Genomic DNA, 20607 nt, shown 5'->3' on the forward strand with positions numbered 1-20607 from the left:
AGAAAGTGTGTGAGCGAGAGAGAGAGAGAGAGAGAGAGAGAGAGAGAGAGAGAGAGAGAGAGAGAGAGAGAGAGAGAGAGAGAGAGAGAGAGAGAGAAGGGGGCAGTCAGTTCAATTGCTGTCTCTCAAATTTTCTCTCTCTCTCTGTGAGGAAAACTAATCATACTAAAGGGCAGACAGGATTTACTCACGTTGGCTTTAAGTAACCATTCACTCACACTCACACACACACACACACACACACACACACACACACACACACACACACACACACACACACACACACACACACACACACACACACACACACACGCACACACAGGCGTGGTGCTGTGGTGGCTCATAAAGAATGATTGAGAGTCTGTCTGCCAACTTCACTGCACCAGCATCCCTCGTCTCTCCACATCCTCTCTCTCCTTTTCTATTTCCATCCTTTCATTCATGTGCTGTCATCTATCTTTCTTTCTTGTACAGTCTGCAATTTTTCCCTCCCTCTCAGTTGTCACACTTCTCACAGTCTTGAGTGGCCAATCATTTGTAGTCACGCCTTTTTTCCCGTATCTCTTTTCACATTACATTAAAATGCTGATTATGACGATTAATCTGATGAAACAATGAACATTGCAATGCCCATGACAAAAAAAAAAAGAAGAATTGAGGCTTCAGTTGAAAGACTATACGCCAGCAAACATAGTCTCGTACCTTCTAATTTTTTTCTTTTTCTTTGTCCACCACTACTACACACTCAAAAAGCCTTTTTGGTAACACTTTATAATGACTGTTATGTGGATGAAGGATGAACCCAATCGCAGACAGCAAATAATGCAAACAGGGGTTTATTAATAACAAAAACAGAAAACAAAACCCACGATGGGGCAAAACAAGACAGGATAGACTAGACTAAGACAATAAACTAACCACTAAGACAGGAACAAACATTTCTCTTAAACAAGACTTCCAATAAGTTACTCACAGCCAGATTCACACAACACATGTCACTACATCAAACAATGAACCGGCACAAGACAGCAAACACAAGGGGATTAAATAGGGAACACTAATGACGAAGACAGGTGAAACTGACTAGACAATAATGACAAGACGAGGGTAACAAGGGGGCGGAGTTACAAAACGAGACAACACAAGCACATGGCCCAAACAACAGACCATGCACTTGTACACAAAACATGGGTCTGTCATGATCCTGCCACAAGACTAGGAAAAATCAAGGATATGATGGCAGAATCATGACAATAACTGCACGCTATTAATCATTAGTTAAGCATTAGTAAACAGTTAAATCATCATTTATAAAGCATTAATAGACATAAATAAGCAGTTTATAAATACAGCTATAAATACTTTATTCTTGATTTAAAAGCATATCTATAATGTGTTTAATAATTGTATTTTCATACTTTATTAATGATCAATTTATCATTTCTAAATGAAATATTGCATTATTTATAAACCAGTTATTTAAGAGTCAGTGGTTCATAGGATTACTAAGAAAGTGTAAGTAAATGATTAATAAACTATTTAAATGTACATTCATACATTGTATTATTCAGACATATAGTAATAGTTACTTAGTGTGATAATAAATGCTTTATTAACATGTATTTCTACTGTAATTCAGGGTTAATTCGGGTAGTTATAAAGCATTTATTAGTGGTCAGTTAACTATTTTTGTGAGCTCATCTAAAGTGAAGACTAGTTATGCCTTGTAAAGCATTTACAAAGGAGATTTAAAGGCTGTAAAATATTTCTATGTTCTGTATCACTGTGTTGTGTTTGTTTCATTTTTAGGTTTAGAAGATTACTGAGTCTTTAAATCTCCTTATATGCTTTACAAGGCATGAATAGTCCTCACTTTAGATGAGCTCACAAAAATAGTTAACTGACTGGTTTGTAAATAATGCTATACTTCATTTAGAAATTATTAATTAATCATTAACAAAGTATGAAAATACAATTATTAAACACATTATAGATATGCTTATAAATCAAGAAAAAACATTCATAGCTGTATTTATAAACTGCGTATTATTGCCTATTAATGCTTTATAAATGATGAATTAACTGTTAACTCATGTTTAACTAATGATTAATAGCATGCAGTTATTATAAAGTGTTACCGATTTTTTTTTTAAATGAATTTACATACATTTTATTCTGCAAGGGTTCCGTATATTGATCCAAAGTGACAGTACAGACTTCTATAATATTACTAAATATTTTGATTTCAAATAAATGCTGTTCTTTTGAACTTTGCAAAGAATGCAAAAAAAAATGTGTCATGGTTTCCACAAAAATATTAAGCAGCGCAACTATTTGCAACATTGATAATAATAATAATAAATGTTTCTTGAGCAGAAAATCAACATATTAGAATGATCAGCACGGGCTTTTAAGTGTGCTTTAGAAAAAAATGTGCCTTGCCTAATGATTTCTGAAGGATCATGTGACACTGAAGACTTGAGTATGATGCTGAAAATGTAGCTTTAAAGGACAATTCCGGCCAAAAATGAACCTAGGGGTAAATAACACATGGGTACCGAGTCGCCCGATCTCTGGGATGCATTTACATGATAATCGAATGTACCCAGTTTTAACGTTAGTTTCAGTTTAACCACAGATTAGCTCATAACGCTAGTGTATGGGGCATCGACCAGTTGAACCACGAACGCCGTTCTACGTGAGCTGAACTGTGACTATCGACCAGGACGTAGCACGGCCTTCGTGGTTCGACTGATGGAGACTGTTTTCCAAAGATGGCTCCTGCCTATATACGTGAAGTGTACTGTCTTTATAAAGTATCTTGTTATTAAACTGTCTGTACACTTACAAATTTCTCAATGCTTCAGTTTGCAGGTAGACCCTAATTATGCTACCGTGTTAGTGTGGGTCTAGTTTGAGCCTTGTTAGTGGTATTAACTAGCGATTTTTTTTTTCATGTGTTATTTAGCCCTAGGTTCATTTTTGGCCGCAATTGACCTTTTACATCACAGGAATAAATTACATTTTACAGATGTATTCAAATAGTAGATGGTTATTTTAAATTGTAATAATGTTTCACAATATTACTGTCTAAATTAAAAGTACCAATCCAAAACTTTTGAACGGTTGTTTACACTAGTCTGCTATTTTGTATTACAGAAAGAGACTAAAAAACAAGTATGTCTTACTTCAAACCACCCTGTCTTAAAAGCCTACACATTCCTCTTTTATCCTCAGAAAAATATGCTGCATCATTTCAGTAGACTAGCTCATTATGATGACTCGATCACCTCACTGATGGATGTTCACATTAGCACACTACTGTAGTGCTTACTATCCCTGCTGACAACACCAGCATGAACTCCTACAGTATGTTGGTCCAGGCTAGTTTATAATGACTGGTGCTTGTCTGTGTGCATATGAGTGAGTGTGAGGTTTCGCCTAGGTTGTGTGGAGCAAAATGTCCCCACAAGGTAGTAAAACCAGAAATCACTTCAATTGTGGGAAGCAGCTAATGAAAAATAGCTTAATAAACATAATAAATAATGTCTTAATGAAAATGCTGAAAGGTTTGTGTGATGGATTAAGGGTAGGGTTGGGGGATATAAAATATCATTCGCTCAGTATAATTCAATAGATGGATTTATATGGAAAGCCTCTTCAAAGACAGAATATCAAACGGGTGTATGTGAAGGGTTAAAGGTCATAAGAATACCAGTTAAGCTTGGATTTTTTAAAGCTAATGGATTTAATGGAAAGGGTTCGCAGTGACTAGTTTGCCTGTATACACTGATACAGAGAATGCATTGATTTTTGCATGCTACAATGAACACGAAATATGATGAAAATGTGTGAAATATTGTATACACATACATGCACCTGATCTAACAGTATTGACGGTTTTGTATCTTTCAGTTTCAAACACAAACTAATCTCAATGGACGCAGAGAGAAGCAGGTATGCCTGTGTGTGTGTGTGTGTGTGTGTGTGTGTGTGTGTGTGTGTGTGTGTGTGTGTGTGTGTGTGTGTGTGTGTGTGTGTGTGTGTGTGTGTGTGTGTGTGTGTGTGTGTAGTACTGTGTTATTTTTGTCTGTATTGATTAGAGCTCAGTAAATAAACTTCTGTCTTTGCCTGTCCTGCAGTTCACACCCATCAGCCCTGCTCTAATACATCAACCTCTTATCCGTGTCTCCAATCTTTATCCTGCAATATTTTTTCCTTGCATGCTTTGAGTCATTTTTAAATATTTTCGTCAGCCTCTCTCTTTCTTTTCCACCCCTTTCACCTTTTTTTGTCTTGTCTTTTTATCTATAGACAGCTCTCTAAAGTAATATGACTGTTTTCCTCTCTCATTCTTCTACCAAGGTAATGCATCAAAGTGACCTTTTCTTGACATTCACTGATATGTCAATGCCCATGTTATTGATCTGAGGATGTCTGTAGATTGGCTGATCCACATCCAAGGCTGTAGCATTTTACCGTTTGTTTTTGTTGTTGATGTTTGCGTCAGGTCATAGGGACACTGTTTATGACAGTGTAGATGATACCATTGACTGCAGGTTTGCGTTAGACACTAAATTGGTTTCAGGGCTTCTGGCTGCTGCTATGGCAACAATGTCAAAACTATTTCCAGGCAATTTATTGAACATGAATTGTCATTAATATCTGGAAAGCTGTGTTAGACAGTTCACCCACTTCCTCTACAATACAGTAAAGACACACACACACACACACACACACACACACTACTACCACTACTACTATGATGAATCTGACAACTCTCAAGAAATGTCCAGGTTATTATTTATCCCAAAATAAAAAATATATTAAAAAAGAAGAAATTATATTTTCTAATTTATATAAGGACGACTTACTTGAGCAGGACATTACTCAGTGATACGCTACTCAGTTTGTAGTAAATTATGAGATGTTGCAACTGTAATTCCTCACCAGAGCAGAAAACATGTCTTCTCAACATATACACAACACGATGCTATAGTGTTTTATGGCAGGTCAAAGTAGACGTTGTTTGAGGGCAGCCAATGAAGACCATAGGCTATTAATAGTAGAAGACTAGACTAGTAGTGATAATACCCAAGCACCAGCGTCACTGGATCTAATCAGGGTGGACAAGACTAACCGCCAGTGTTATGGATCCACAACTGAGGTCAGTGCGAGCGGCGAGTAGGTCTATCCGGGTGTCCCAAGTCTAAGTCTGGTGGTCCCGGAAATCATCCCATTACCCACAGTGCTTCTGGTAGACCAGCGCTTGAGAACTCTCTTCCTGCCATGTCATGCCCATGGAGGCCATTCACGGACTGTCTATGCCCCATGTCACCCATGTTCCACCAGCACTGCCCTGATGGTTTCCATCTCCACTGGCCTCACCACGACCACCTGATCTTCCATGTTTTGGTCCTTCACCCCATCTTCCAGACTCACCACTGCTCCACGGCTTCATCCTCTTCATGGGCCTGGCCCTCCAATCCTCCCCCTGGACCTCCTCTGCTCCGCCACCCTCCTGGACTTTTTGTGTTTTCTTTAGCTTTCTGGAGCAACCCATAGTTTTGGTTTTGTTGATGTTTTCTTGTTTTTTATTTTGAATTTCAAGTGGAGGGGAAGGAACCATCCTGGTGGTGGTGAGGAGGATGGAGGTAAATGGAAGTTTCAGCATCTCCAAACTCAGACATGTGTCAGTACCTATCTTATATACCACAGTATTAGAAAAGGATTGGACAGATGAGAAGGTAATGAGTGAAGTAACAATTGAGTCTTCTCGGCAGAATTTCCTCAAGTGATCATGTCATGTGCCGCCCTTAATTGGTTCATGTGTTATGTTTTCATTGGTTGTTCTAGTCGTGTGGTTCTCTTTTCTGTTTTGTCATTGGCTCATTGTTCATTGCTTTCAGGTGTGTCTTAAGTCATTAGTCAAAGTGTATATACATAGCCTTTATATTCTCATTGTCTGGTGTCTAGCTTTGTTTCTGTATCTGCTGTTTTGTGACTTTATGTTTGTTCAAGTTTAGTTCATGGTTTAAGTCAAGTCTTTGTTTATTTTGAATTAAATCTGAGCATGGGTTCAGTTCAACTTGCCTCCAGTGGATTCATTACCTTTATTATTCTTTTGAGTTTAAAAAATGAACATTTTCATTACTTCATTACAATAATGATATCAAAATTGTTAATGTTATGAAAATAAAGTGACACTGGAAAATTAATTATCCTAAAATACACTTAATTTTTTTGTTGAATGTATAATAATTTCTTATTTTCCGGGTGAAATATAATCTGGACATTTCTTTGTGAGATTGACCAACCTGTTTTAACACCACAGCAAATAAAGTTTGCTTGTCTTAATTGAAGTATGGTATAGAAAAACTCATAATACATACTTGTATACATAATTGTTTGCTTATAGAGAAACATTCACAGGTGTATCTATAGAACATTTGTGCATATAAATTCATATTAATTTCCCAATCCAATCATATTCAAAAATTCATTTTAAGCCTCATCAACATACACACACTCATATATGAGAGTGAGGTGAGTTATAACAGGATTTACGGTATTATGTAGGTCCATTAAGATCATCAGATCCAGATATTCCATTGTGTGTCCTTGAATGGGTTTCTCTATGTGTGTGATAACAGTTGAGTGAAACATACAAACCTGATTTTTGTTTTGTGTTTCGAAGGAGTGTGTACATGTGTCCTCAGGGGCCAGCAGTCTAAATTTAGAGACGAGAGGGAGACGGGGACCAAGCCCACTGTTGCCATAGAAACTCACCCCTCTGTCTCCATGGTGACAGACCCTCTTTTTCCCGCTCCAGTCTAAGGGAGGTGTGACTTTAGGCCCTCCCACTGTCAGTGTTTATATGTGTGTTTTGATCCTCTTTCATGAGTCATATTAATGAAATTTCATCTGCATTCTGTAATCCTGATTGTTTAATCTCACTAAAACACCTCCAAGAGAGATACAAACCACAGATGAATTCACAATTGTATGTGTGTGTGTGTGTGTGTGTGTGTGTGTGTGTGTGTGTGTGTGTGTGTGTGTGTGTGTGTGTGTGTGTGTGTGTGTGTGTCATTGACCTCCTCTCCTCATGAAGAACACCCCACTTACGCCCCATTACTGTTGTAAGAGGACCCAAGCAGTATGAAAAGAGGGCAACCACTCAGACCTCTCAGAGAGATGCTAAAGAGGAGGAAAGAATCTGAGGTTCGATTACAGGGTACAAACAGGAGGAAATGTAGGGTTAAAGGGGAAAATGAGGGGGTTGAGAGGACAAGTTGCTGATAAAGAGAGAGCGGAAGGATAAAAGTCGAATGAAGCAGGCAGGGAGAGTAAAGGAATGTGAAACGAAAGACAAATTAAATAGCGCTTGTTTCATGATGTTATTTATAATATCTTAATATCTTCATTCCTTTTTAGGGGTGAATTTCGGATTATAGTCTCTATCGGGGTTACGCAGACGTGACGTTCCCGTGCGGCGCCGTCACGAAGCCCTTGTGGTTTAATAAACAAGTGATTGTAAACCATTCAAGCACAATAAGCATTAAAAGAGAACTCATTTCGGCATATGTTTCGGAGCGCACACACCTGGAATGCACGCACATAAAGCCACTGCTCATTAAGCGTGCGAATAGTGAACGGAGTTCTTTTTGACGACTTTGACGCATGTACGGTCAAATACACAAATTTACGTGTCAAAATCCATTGTAGTTCTATTGTAGTTTTTTGTCCTAGTGACTGTTTACTTGTCTTTAGTAAGCTTGACAGTTTTTTTTTTTTTTTACTAGTTAGTAAATACTAGTTAGGCTGGTATTAGTTTTTTTAGTATTAGTGATATTGAAGTAGGAGATTTATGAAATTGCAATGGTAAAATCAAAAATCAATGGTATCAAAAAAAAGTGAAGATATATATAGTTATCGTGAAATAAAATTACTCATATCGTGATATAAGGTTTTCCGACATATCGGCCACCCCTACTTATAGTCACATTTAGTGATATTATAATATAGTTTAAATCTTGCGACGATACAAGCAATCAAGCAGTTGAGATATGCTATAGTATATATCGCTCTATGCAAGTACACTGTATTTATGTGGATAAAGTTGAGCATGTATATCCAATTTATATCCCCAAAATCAGGCTCTTGAGATTATTTGCTAGTATATATCGCTATGTGAATGTACTGTATATCTGTAAATAAAGTTGGATATAATATCCAACTTGAGAGCTGTGTGATAATACAGTTTACATTTTGTGACGATATAAACAATCATGCAGCCGAGATTTGCTATATATAATTAGACTTGGATATATATTACTTGAATATTAGTTAATATAATTTAAAGGAGTCATAATGTGCAATTTTCACTTTTCCATGAGAATCAATGTATGTTATGATTGACTAACGATTATACATTGGCCGGGATGCCGATATTCAAAAGTGAAGCGTTTGTTTACCCCAGGGTTCTTAAACTAGCCAACGTGCACGCGCACTCAAATACGAGATTTCAATTTCTCCCCCGACTTGACGTCAAGACGGGGCCGGATATACCATATATGGACACCGCAGAGGAGGCCCGCCCTGCCCCTCTCCCCATCATATTCAGTCAAGAAAGATGCAGAAACGTAGTGCACACGTGAGTTGCTCTGTGGTTGACTGTCATAATCCACATTCTAATGTTTTTTCTTTACCCAAAACTGACCAAACTACAAGGGACAAGTGGATGAAATTTATTTTTAATGACGCTGTTCCAACAACCATCTCAACTTGCTCAACGTTAGGTGTCTGCGCTAAACATTTCACAAAAGAATCTTTTACAAATTTGGGGCAATATCAGGCGAAGTTGGCATCGAAGCTACGTTTGGAAAAAGGTGCCATTCCAACAATCAGGGACTTGCCTGAATTTGAAACGGTAAGACTGTGTTTTTATTACTATATTTTGTGTAACAAACAGCAGCTAACTACTAATGCGGTTAATGTATGTGATGTAAACACGGGGAATGGACTCTACGAATGCTAGCCACATCTTTCCACTTTGTTTTACACTACAGTAACGTTAGTTACGGTACAGGAGTCCATGCTCAGTGCCTAAAACCGTTTGCTAAATGTAATTCTGAAAACAATATACCACAAAACATTATTAGAAAATTATTAAATATCTAAAAAACCACAACGTCAAAAAAGGCAAAAACAACACATTATAGCAAACGTTAATCTCTATAACCACTGTAAGCTGAAAATAAAGTAGACTACATCTCCGTTAATGTAATCTACATTAAATTAAAGCTATCTTTGGGAGAAAATAGCAAAAAACGTTTTAGCTCGTTACTGATGTTAATGTATGTCTCAGTCAAAAAAATTGTCTTTACCATTCAGAGACATGTTGATGTAGACGTCCTTCAATTGACTGTAGTTCCTCTTCCGTTTCCAGCTCTGGTTCAGAGTCTGGCTCAAACATATACGGTTGAATCCCGTAGGTCGCGGCCAGGTCGGGTTCATTAACAACTTGCGCCATGATCTCTTTTTGGAATGATATGCTGAAGTTACCTGCGGTGTCAAGCCCCCTCCTTCCTGCCACCAATCAACGCGCCCCTCATTTGCATTATTAAAATGACCGTCCACGACAGCCAAAACCTCGCATCAGATCTCGCGAGACAATAATGCATTCAGAAATAAGGGTCAAACGAGCTCTGTGTTTATTTTTTTCCAATTTTTCTTTTTTAGAAGGGCATGAAATGACTATAATAGAGCGTGGGTATCAAAGTTAATACTACATTATGACTCCTTTAATAAACTTTTCCCCTCAGAAATACATTACTACTGAAGTAAAATGTGTTGCATGCAGCATTTTGTGGATCCAAATTTAGCTACATAGAAGTCAAAATAACAATAAAGGAGAATACAAATGCAGTGGAATATAATTACAAACACTAACGCACACCTCGGGCCGCTGTTAGTTAAATCAGAGCATCCTTTTGTGTCTGTCTTTTATTAGATTGGCTGAAATGTCTGTTCTAAATTACTCTCTGTCACTCTCTTTTCACACACACACACACACACACACACACACACACACACACACACACACACACACACACACACACACACACACACACACACACACACACACACAAACACACACACACACACACACACACACCATAATGGCCAAAGGTTGTCATCGACTCTGTGTTTGCCTCTCTAATATCCAGCTATTTCCTCATTGACTTTATGAGCTCAGGACCAGTGACTCTCCCTGCCTCTCTCGCTGCTCTCTCTCTCTCCACATGTGGCCGACTAACAAATGTTAAAGAGCTCAACATACTAGTGGGATTAATATTATCTTGACGTTTACATTTTCTTTAGAAATTGCGAGTGGTGCTTGTTCATTAAGAAAATCACTGACATGACGTTGAGGTGCAATGTGGTTGTTAAAGGAGTGGTTCTCAACTGGGGGCCCGGAGCCAACTTGAGGGCCTCAGGATGACTTAAAAATATTTAAATGAATCAATTATTATTAATACATTCTAAATAATCTAACTCTAATATATTTTATTGAAGGATTTATAGTTCTGAAATACAGAACATCACTTCTGTCTTACTTCACCAAAAATAAATAAAGAAATTTAATAGGAATTAACCATGTTTATTAAATATATCAATAAAAAAGTCAGCATATATGTGTGTCAGACAACAGGGGCCTTCAAGTTAAAAAGGTTGAGGCATTCTGGGTGGTTGCTAAGGTGTTGCTAGGGGGTTCTGGGTGGTTGCCAGGTCTCCATGATATTCTAGTTCGAAAATATCCTTCAATATGTATCTCTGGGATATTTCTGCCAATTTTGTTGTTTGCCAGGTGTCAATGATAAGTCTGATCCCTTTATTAGCAAGTAATAACAGTGCAGGATGAGCTGCAGTCTTAATTATATACTTTGATTTAGGGGGTTTGTTCAAATCCCTAAGTATGTACAAGAGTAATAGCCAATAGCATTAATTATGTGCAATATTCACATTTAAATATCTCTAGCCATGAGTGTGTACCTCTTGATAGCTTCCTCCTGCCGTCTCTTCTTCTGGTTTTTCTCCTGTAGGTATGTCCATTGTGTGTGGTTGCGGACGCGGTCGCTCTCTCGAGCGATGTCGGAGGCGTTCTGGATAACCAGCTCGTCATACGGCCTCAGACCACTGTCCTCCACGTACTGTAGGAAACGGGTGCACTCGTCTTCCCCTGATTCCATCCTTCAGCACAGCAGAGAGACTGCCTGAAAGACAGATGAAGAGAGAGAGAGAGACATGAGTGTCTCACACACAATGGCATACTGTCCTCTTGAGAGCTTGCTCTTTATATAAAAACACAATGAACTTCGGAGGAAAAGTGGGGACGTATGCACACACACACACACACACACACACACACACTAGCATGTGTTCTCTGGGGAATTTGTTATCCTTTAACACTGAAGAGCATGATTCACTGCAGGGAAAGGGCAAGAGCTAGCATGTTTAACACACATGTTTAAATAGCTATCTAAATGAAGATATAACGCAGATATGGATTATTTATATATACAGCTAATTATAATTTCTACTGACAAACAAACCTTAATATAATAAAAGCACATTATTCACTTAGTTTGTCTGTCTTATCTTTCCATTCATTGTTCTATCTATCTATCTTTTATCTATCTATCATTCCATCCATCTATCATTCCATCCATATATTGTTCAGTCCATCCATCCGTCCATCCATTGTTCTGTCTACTTCTCACTAACTTCTGGTGACAATTTTTTCAATCCATCCCTTCATCATCCCTCCATCCATCCATTCATCCATCTATTATTCAGTCAATCCACCCATCCATTCCTTCATCATCCCTCCATCCATTCATCCATCTATTGTTCAGTCAATCCATCCATCCATCCATCCATCCATCGATTCATCTATCCATCCCTTCGTCATTCCTCCATCTACTGTTCAGTCAATCTATCCATCCATCCATCCCTTCATCATCCATCCATCTATTGTTCAGTCCATCCATCCATCCATCGTTCTGTCTGTCTACTCATCACTAACTTCTGGGGACAATTTTGCCCACAAAGTATATAAACCGGTAAAGACTAGATCAGTCAGTCACTTAACATTACATGCAAACAGTGGTAACATCTGGCCCAACATTACGTGCCACTTACAGGTCTTATTTCATCCTACTGGTTTTTCTACAAGCTCTCGAACACTGTACACTATACATTGAGATAAATAATGTTCAGCCTGTAGTTGTGTGTGAGAGAGTATGTCAAGTTTATTTTTACAACTTTGTGAAGATCCGTCATCCAGTGCTCTGTTGTATTATTCAGCATTTCTTAATACAGACTCTGATCTCAGATTGTCTCCCTCCCTCTCCATCCCCTTCCTCAGTCACAATCCCACTTACTCATCTATCTTTCCTCCATTAAACATCTTCCACACACTTCTTTACACACCCATGAGAGCAAACAAACACACACAAACACACACACACACACACACACACACCTGCACATGCCCGTGGATGCCAACACAACCACTTTTACTTACACAGGGACACACAGCTGTATTCTATAAATGGAATGTGAGGAGAAGGAACTGTAGGTTTCCAGGCAACAGTATCCTAGTGTGCTGACATAATGCAGGAAGCTGGGAACCTAATTCTGTGCTGAAGATGCATTAGTTCCGCTTTACACTGGCAGGCGTGATATCCCTACCGTATGTGTGTGTGTGTGTGTGTGTGTGTGTGTGTGTGTGTGTGTGTGTGTGTGTGTGTGTGTGTGTGTGTGTGTGTGTGTGTGTGTGTGTGTGTGTGTGTGTGTGTGTGTGATGTAATGCCAAAAGCATGAAACACGATATTCTTCTCCTCTACTCTGTAGATGTTTGCTGCAGATGGATCATGTTTCAGGATTATGTTTTATAACTATTTGTGTATGTGATTGTATGGATTTTAATAAAACGTCTAATACTAAGTCTCTTTTTTCAGAGTGATGAGGTGGCAAGATGCCATATTCCCATTGCTGGCACTCACACACACACACACACGTACAAAATAGGTCAGCGAGACCACAGCACCACATCAATGGATCTCGTTGAGTAGAGTTTAGCATTCATTTCATTGATCTGTAATTCACCACCACAACATTAACAGTGCCAATTCATAACTAAGGCATAGAAATAGCCTTCAAACACACACAACAGGCCAAATGTGAGTAGATCCCGAACCATTAAAACACAAGACAGTCACTGGAACCATGAAAATGCACCAATATGTAGCGATTCTAACAAGGCACACTCACATTTGGGATGGCTCACCCAAAAATGCTGCCTTTCCAAACCTATTTTACTGTATTTCTTTTATAGTCTTCTGAAGAACACTAAGGTTCTAACAACATTTGACTTTCATTGTATGGACCAAAAACACTGCTCATTTTTCACATTCAGAATATCTTAATTTATGTTCTACAGAAATGTCTCTAACAAAGAAAGTCAAACAGGTTTGAAATGACATGAGGGTGAGTAAATAACATAATTTTCATTGAATAGTAATTTCACTGAAATTTGTAAGATGGATCTCAAGCTATACAGATGCCATAAAAAGAGGTTGAATCATGAATGAATCTGAAAATGTTGATGCGAATTGTGGGTAATATGGTGATTTGGATCCCAAACAATCCGTTGATGCTCAGTTTGACTCTTTCTGTCACACGGACTATGAAGAACTGATGAAGATAAAGAAAAGGACAAGATGTCAATGAGGAAAAAAAAACATCTGGATGGAGACATACACATGGTTACACTCACGGTATCAGTGAATCGGAACAGCTGATCTCCAGGTGTGTTCTGCGTGTGCGTTTCTCAAAACCGCACGTTATCGAATCCCCCTGCGGACACGCACACGGCTGACAGACAAGCCCGGCGAGAGCGACGCGGCTCGGAGGAAGCAGACACTGCCGCGAGGAAGAGAGAGATGAAGGACATGTCCATCTTTGGTGTTTCCAGAGCTCTGAAGAAAACTGTCCGACCCTTGCCCACCTACGACCGCTCCTGCTGGGCTACGGCCACCAAGGCTGTCCCCTCCCCTCCCCTACCAAACGCTTCTGGAATGATCCACACCTCCCTTTGGTAGTTGCTTCATCTGCGCTGTCCCCACATGTATGTGCTTGGTGTATGTGTGTGTGTGTGTGTGTGTGTGTGACTGTGTTTGGGGTGGGCTGCTTGCGGATGCGCGTAGTATGAGCGTGTTCTCCTTTTGCCGGCTGCAGTGTGTGCGTAGAGACGTTAGGATGCTAAATGCATCGTGTCCTACAATCTCTTTGATCCTTCCTCCCCTTCTGCTGCTGCTGCCGCGGTTGCCGTCACACACACACACACACACACACACACACACACACACACACACACACACACACACACACACACACACACTTGCGCGTCACACACACGCAGCGTTGAACCCAGCTCAGGCGTCAGTAGGCAAAGAGAAGAGCTATAGCATCTGTCCTTTCTTGAAGTTCCTCTATCCTTTTTTTCTCTACCTTATTTTTTGCTCTCTGATCTCCATCCCTCCAGCTCTCTTCAACACTCACTGCTTACTCACTCCATTCGCTGGTGATTCTCTCTCTCTCTCTCTCTCTCTCTCTCTCTCTCTCTCTCTCTCTCAACCAATCGTGTTGCTCACTGAGAGCTGTCCATGGTTCTGAAAGAAAGAGAGAGAGTGTGAGTTAGTATGCTTGTGTGTGTGACAATCCTCTCTTGAGGGCATGGCCTCTGCCCTTACAATGTTATCACCAGGGAAACTACACTGTCTGATGCAAAACACTCAAAAGAGTCAAATATGTGTGTATGTATTTGTGTTTTGGCATTTAATGATGAAGAATGTCATTTCTGCACTAAAAATAATGGCTGTTTTCAAACAGGTTTTCTGATTTTGCCATTGGTCGATCAAAGGCGGGTTGTTTTAACCCGTGGGAAAGAAAAACAACCTGCAGAAACAGTGTAAAAGTAGCCCAATTCTGCGAGAAAACCCACGGCCACAGTAAACAACATGGCTATAAAATATGCCCTATAAATGCCCTATTGCTATAGTAATATCTGTATGTTCTGTAAGTACACTTTATATATTTGCTTGCCTCTCCTCTCCTCTCCTCTCCTCTCCATCCTCTCCTCTCCTCTCCTCAATAGTGTAGATGTGTGTGTTTGTTTCTGTGTATGGAATTAATGTCCATCTGGGGAATTTTGTCCATCAATCACTCGTCCCATGACATTATAACACAGCGTACACACTGTACACTGTACACACGCACACACACACACACACACACACACACACACACACACTAGATATGTCTCTTTTGTGTTCAGAACTAGCTGACATTAGGAGCTGAATAGAGATAACAGATCACTTTCTTTAGCTGCTGGAGTAAAGGCAGGAGACAAAGACTGCACACGGATAAATGGAGGAGCGAGACACCCACGTTGACTATGCACACACACTTCTTGCTTGAGAATTTTTCAATAGAACTGTTCAAAGAAGCACATTCCAGCTTATTCGAATATAAGTTCACTTCCTGTACGTCACATAAGAAAACTTTGTAGAGACTCGCTGAAGAGGCAAAGGCACACACACAGAGAAACATGAGCTGAAAAAAGCAATGACTAAAAACAGCATGAATATTGTCTTGTAAAGGAGTTAAATGAAACTGAAATTGATCAAATAACAAATTATCCAAATCCAGATATATCATGTAAGTCAGTGTTTCCCAAACTTTTTTGTACCCATCAGTAAAGCTCAACACCTCCAACAACACCACATGAAATGTTTTATTTTCAACAATTACCCTTGGTTAGGAATCAATGAAATAAGATAAAAGGCTGTGATAGAACTAAATAAAATGGTTCACATTACCTCTAGAGGCCATTCACTTAAACTGCATGAGCTGTGCTGTGACAACAGCTTTGGAGTCAGCGGTCATTTGTAAAGTTACATCCCTCTATTATAGTTACATAGAAAGAGGGACATGAGCCATATCTAAGGGATGAAATATCACAGTTAGCCTACAAGGAATTGGCTCTTTTGACTAGGGCTCCACCATAGCAACCACTAAGAAATTGGCATAGCAACAGGCAACCTCAAAGCCCTCCAAGAACACCTTAGAAATGTGGTGGCAAGTTCTGCACTGACCAGCACTTTTATTCAGAATTATTTATTTTTTTGCTCCATCTTAAAGCTGCTGTAAGCACATTTTATTTTTGAATACCACAGATGAAATGTCCCTGCTGTCAGATATCACTGAAATAGTAGCCCAGAGAAATCACACAGGCTCTGTAAACAGCAATGAAAAAAATCTGACTGCTGCCTCGCCTGCATATTTTGGCCAATCACAACAGTCTGAGGCAGCTCTCTGCCAATGGTGTGAGTTTGGGGCGGTGCTGCTATACCTGATTATGTACCAACAATTAAAGACAGGGAAGTGTGTGGTTTTAGTAGCAAGGAACACTTTATCCCAGAAAATACAATTTCTGCCATTATTAAGTCAAACCATATCGTTCCAAATCTGTATGCTATGATGTTTTTTTGTTTTTTTCAATGGAACACAAATAATAATAATAATGATAATAAATACTATTTCGTGTGTTCCATGGAAAAAAAATAATACAAGGGTTTGAAATTACATGATGAGTATGACTTTTAATTTCTTGGGTGCACTATTCCTTTTATAGTGCGCTTCAGATTTAAGGACTTTCAGTTAAACATGCACACGCACATACAGAGTTACTTTACAGGGTTGCGAGGAGACATTCTGTACAGATAGCGTGATTCAGAGCTGATTTTCGGAGGTGATACTGAGCCAATTATAACACTGCTGAATTATTAAATCTCTCTTTCTCCAGCATACACGCACATCTCTCTCTCTCTCTCTCTCTCTCTCTCTCTCTCTCTCTCTCTCTCTCTCTCTCTCTCTCTCTCTCTCTCACACACACACAAAAGTACACAACATTTCAATGTACGAAATTTGCCCAAATACTTGTAGAGTGAACAGACACACATACATTGTCAATGGTCACAAGCTTAGATAATTCAGCTCGTTACATACCTCGACAGGTGTCATGCCAAGCTCAGACAGTGAGCCCTCCTGCAGGGATTTGAGGAGCTGTCGCATCCATCCATCTATACCTTCATCCAAAGACTTCAGCCTAAACACAGTGAGCACATGTTCACAGTAAAAACATTTAGATTAGAAAACAAGAGTAATACAATACAAACACACCCTGTAACATACATACACAAGATCACTTACCATATACTGTATATATACAGTACTGTACGTATACAATAGTCAATGTTTTTAAATGTTTTTGAAAGAAAGGATGAATTTATTTGATAAAAAATACAGTAAAACAGTAATATTGTGAAATATTAGTACAATGTAAAATAAAATGTAATTTATTCCTGTGATAAAGCTGTATTTTCAGCATCATTACTCCTGTCTTCAGTGTCACACGATCCTCAGAAATCTTTCTGACATGCTGATTTTGAGCTCAATATTTCCATGTTACTGTTGTTTCTGTATTTTCGATCAAATAAATGTATGAGAGTGGTGAGCATTCGAAAATACATGTAAAAAAAACTTAATTATTCCAAACTTTTGTCCAGTATAGATACGTATATACAGTTACAAATCATGCTGTTGTACGGAGTATCTAAATATGGTAATTAGGTCACTCTAGCTCAAGTGATATTGCTTTATTGTAATGAAATGTTTGTCTTTGCAATCTGCAGGAACACACTTTAGAGGAGATTCCCTACAAATGAACTGACAGATTGATGGATGGAGGGACGGACAGACAAACCAACAGTTTGATACATGAATCAAATAACCTGAAATAGCAACATACTAAAAGTGTAAATATTTAATGTCAAACCCCTCTTCTTCCAGATGCAGTGAACATGGCCGGCAGCCCGTCACCGTTCTCAGCTCATGGGTTGGCGAGTGTTTACACTACTGAAGGAATGTGGATGAATCTCACAAAAGATTTAACTCCTGAAATAGCCTGTGAGAGTTAATCCCTTCTGCAGGGAGGATGTGTTGGTTTGTCCTCTGGCTGGTACAGCAGGAGAAGGAGTGAAGCTCCAGGACAGAGAGGGATTAAGCTATTTTCAGCTCTTATCAACACACTTTGCATCTTTCTGCTCTGATTGAGCAAGAGAAAACCCTGAATTAAAGTTTTTTTTAAAAAACACAAAACTGCACAGTAGTTACACTAATCTTTTACAAGGCCATTTTTTTGCAAGTAATAAATACACAAACAAGGTCACTGCACACTTAAAGACGAACGGTCTGCAGTTTTCAGAGTAACAAAGTCCAATCTCAAGGGACTTTTTCTGAAATCCCTGAAACACCTCCATTGTAGTCTTGAGTTCGCTTTCGAAAGGGAACTCGTACTGCGTCAGAGAGCTATGGGGAACGCCTTCACATGAACCAATGTCTGAAACACTTATCTAATCACGCCAGTCCTATTGGCCAGTGACAGACTATGACATCATCACTAGTGCGACCCGGAAGTTTATAAGGGGAGCCTGGAGAACATGTCAACAATTTTTCGTCTTCAGGGACTGTTTTGATTGTACGGTCCTGCATCTATATATACATGTACAGACACAAAAGACAACCACACAGCATCCACATAAGAAAAACACAGACACACATTCAAAACATCAACTCGCTCACCTGCCCTTGACCCCACAAATAACATAGCACACTTAATAAAGTATATTAACACATCTCACACAGAAATGTCAGAGAAAAACCAGAAAAGAAAAGATGTATACAACTATATGTTTTCTACATAGATCATTAAATGAAATACCATTGTGGTCCCTAATTACAAGAAGATGTAGTTTTAAGAAAAGTAAAAAGTGATGATTTGAATAAACCAATTGAAGAAATAGATCTCAAATAAAGAGGAAGGTTATTCCAGACATGAGGGGCTTTATAATGAAATGCTCTCCTACCAGCTACAGAAAGTAACCTTGGAACCTTAAAAAATGTTGGACATTGGAGGTGTCTCAGTGAGTATGTTGAGCAATAGGGTATTAAATGCTGTTTAAGATATTCAGGACAATTGAAATGAACACATTTAAAGATAAATAAAATCCAGTGGTAGTCCCTTCGTTGTTTAGGTTGCAACCAGTTTAATGAATCATACATAAAACAATGGTGAGTTTTAAATGGAGATTTCAATATAAATCTGCAAAAAGAGTTGAATATAACATTAATAGGTTTGAGATTGGACTCAAATGTATTAGTGTAAACTATGTCTGCATAATCAATAATTGGTATTACCAGTTGAGAAATATTTTTTTTCTAACTTGAATTGAAAAACAATTAATTGATCTGTACAAAGTGTTAAGACATCCGTATACTTTCCTAATGATATTATCAATGTGTATCTTAAAGTAACACTAGGTAACTTTTCAACCTTCATAATATATTTCCAAGTCTGTTGTGATGGTACATCGACTTACAATTGGTTAAATGACACATCTGCCATAGCCTGACGGGGTCTGTAGTGTTTTTAATTGTACTTTTAAACTTCGGGTTTCGGGTAGTAACCGGCGAACAAAGAGAACTACAAATTTCGACTGCTTATACGTAACTTCCACCACCACCGCCACTTCCAGCAAAGGTTTTATTGGAGCAAAGCAAAAAGAGAAAAAGAGAAAGTGATCGCGTTAAAGGCAGAACGAGGATCAACATTGGGCAAGTGTTTTCTCGCTGGAGTGAGCTGAAGGAGGAGGAGGGGTGCCCGACCGATAAGGACTTGGCTGTCATGCTTTTGGACTAGTAAGTATATTGCTTGCATACCATCTCTTTGTTTTGTTTTTTTGTCTGCCTGACTATGTCACGGAAGCTATCTTATCCTCCGTTTATCTTCATGAATCAAGTAATGATAGTAGAGTAGCAAATTATTATAAACGATATTCTAGTTTTTGATGGTTAGCTATCGCTGGCATTCTCGTTCTGATTTGAACTTTGCAATCGATGAAATGCAAATAGCAAATGTTTGACCTAAAAAGTGTACTCTACATGTACAAAGAAAAAAATCAAATGAAAGCCTATGTCTAAACGGCGTGTACAAGTTTGGTAGGGGCTACATTCTTGCAAGTAAATATATAAGATGTACAAAATCATATTTTAGGATACCTAACATGTCTGTGATATTTGTTTATTTGTCTTGCCTCAAGCTATAATGCAAATCGATTTGTAAAATTTGCAGATTAATTTATGGTAGCTTGATATTATAATATTGACGATATATGGTTATTATCTACCACTCAAAGATTGCATTGAAGTATCATATAGATTCAGTAAAACGGTAACCAATAGACTAGGCTATAGTGACGCTGGCTTACAAACGTGATCTGACGTTTATAACGTGATCGCGATCATTTGTCGTTAGAAAAAAAATAAAACCCATGAAATTATATTCATATGACATGCTGAAATATATGCCACTGTACCTGGGATGAAGACATTTCACACGCGACGCAAGCAGAACAACTC

The 20607-nt window shown here is 38.7% G+C and overlaps 1 protein-coding gene across 3 annotated transcripts in view; it reads right to left on the reverse strand.

The window, feature by feature from the left end:
- Positions 1–20607, reverse strand: part of nyap2a (neuronal tyrosine-phosphorylated phosphoinositide-3-kinase adaptor 2a) — a 93343-nt gene that overhangs the window by 38581 nt on the left and 34155 nt on the right. For 2 of the 3 annotated variants that reach the window (XM_077207961.1, XM_077207963.1), the window contains exons 1-2: positions 13844–13958; positions 11056–11276 (exon numbers count right to left, since the gene is read on the reverse strand). In XM_077207961.1, coding sequence (XP_077064076.1) covers positions 11056–11252 — 197 coding nt within the window. In that variant the 5' untranslated portion in view covers positions 11253–11276; positions 13844–13958. Of the gene's footprint in view, positions 1–11055; positions 11277–13843; positions 13959–17136; positions 17237–20607 lie in introns of those variants that run through there. The other variant, XM_077207962.1, reaches the window with a different exon arrangement.

This window comes from Siphateles boraxobius, unplaced genomic scaffold, assembly GCF_051911475.1.
Source record: "Siphateles boraxobius isolate OS27281-9 unplaced genomic scaffold, OSU_SipBor_1 6, whole genome shotgun sequence".
Taxonomy (NCBI): domain Eukaryota; kingdom Metazoa; phylum Chordata; class Actinopteri; order Cypriniformes; family Leuciscidae; genus Siphateles; species Siphateles boraxobius.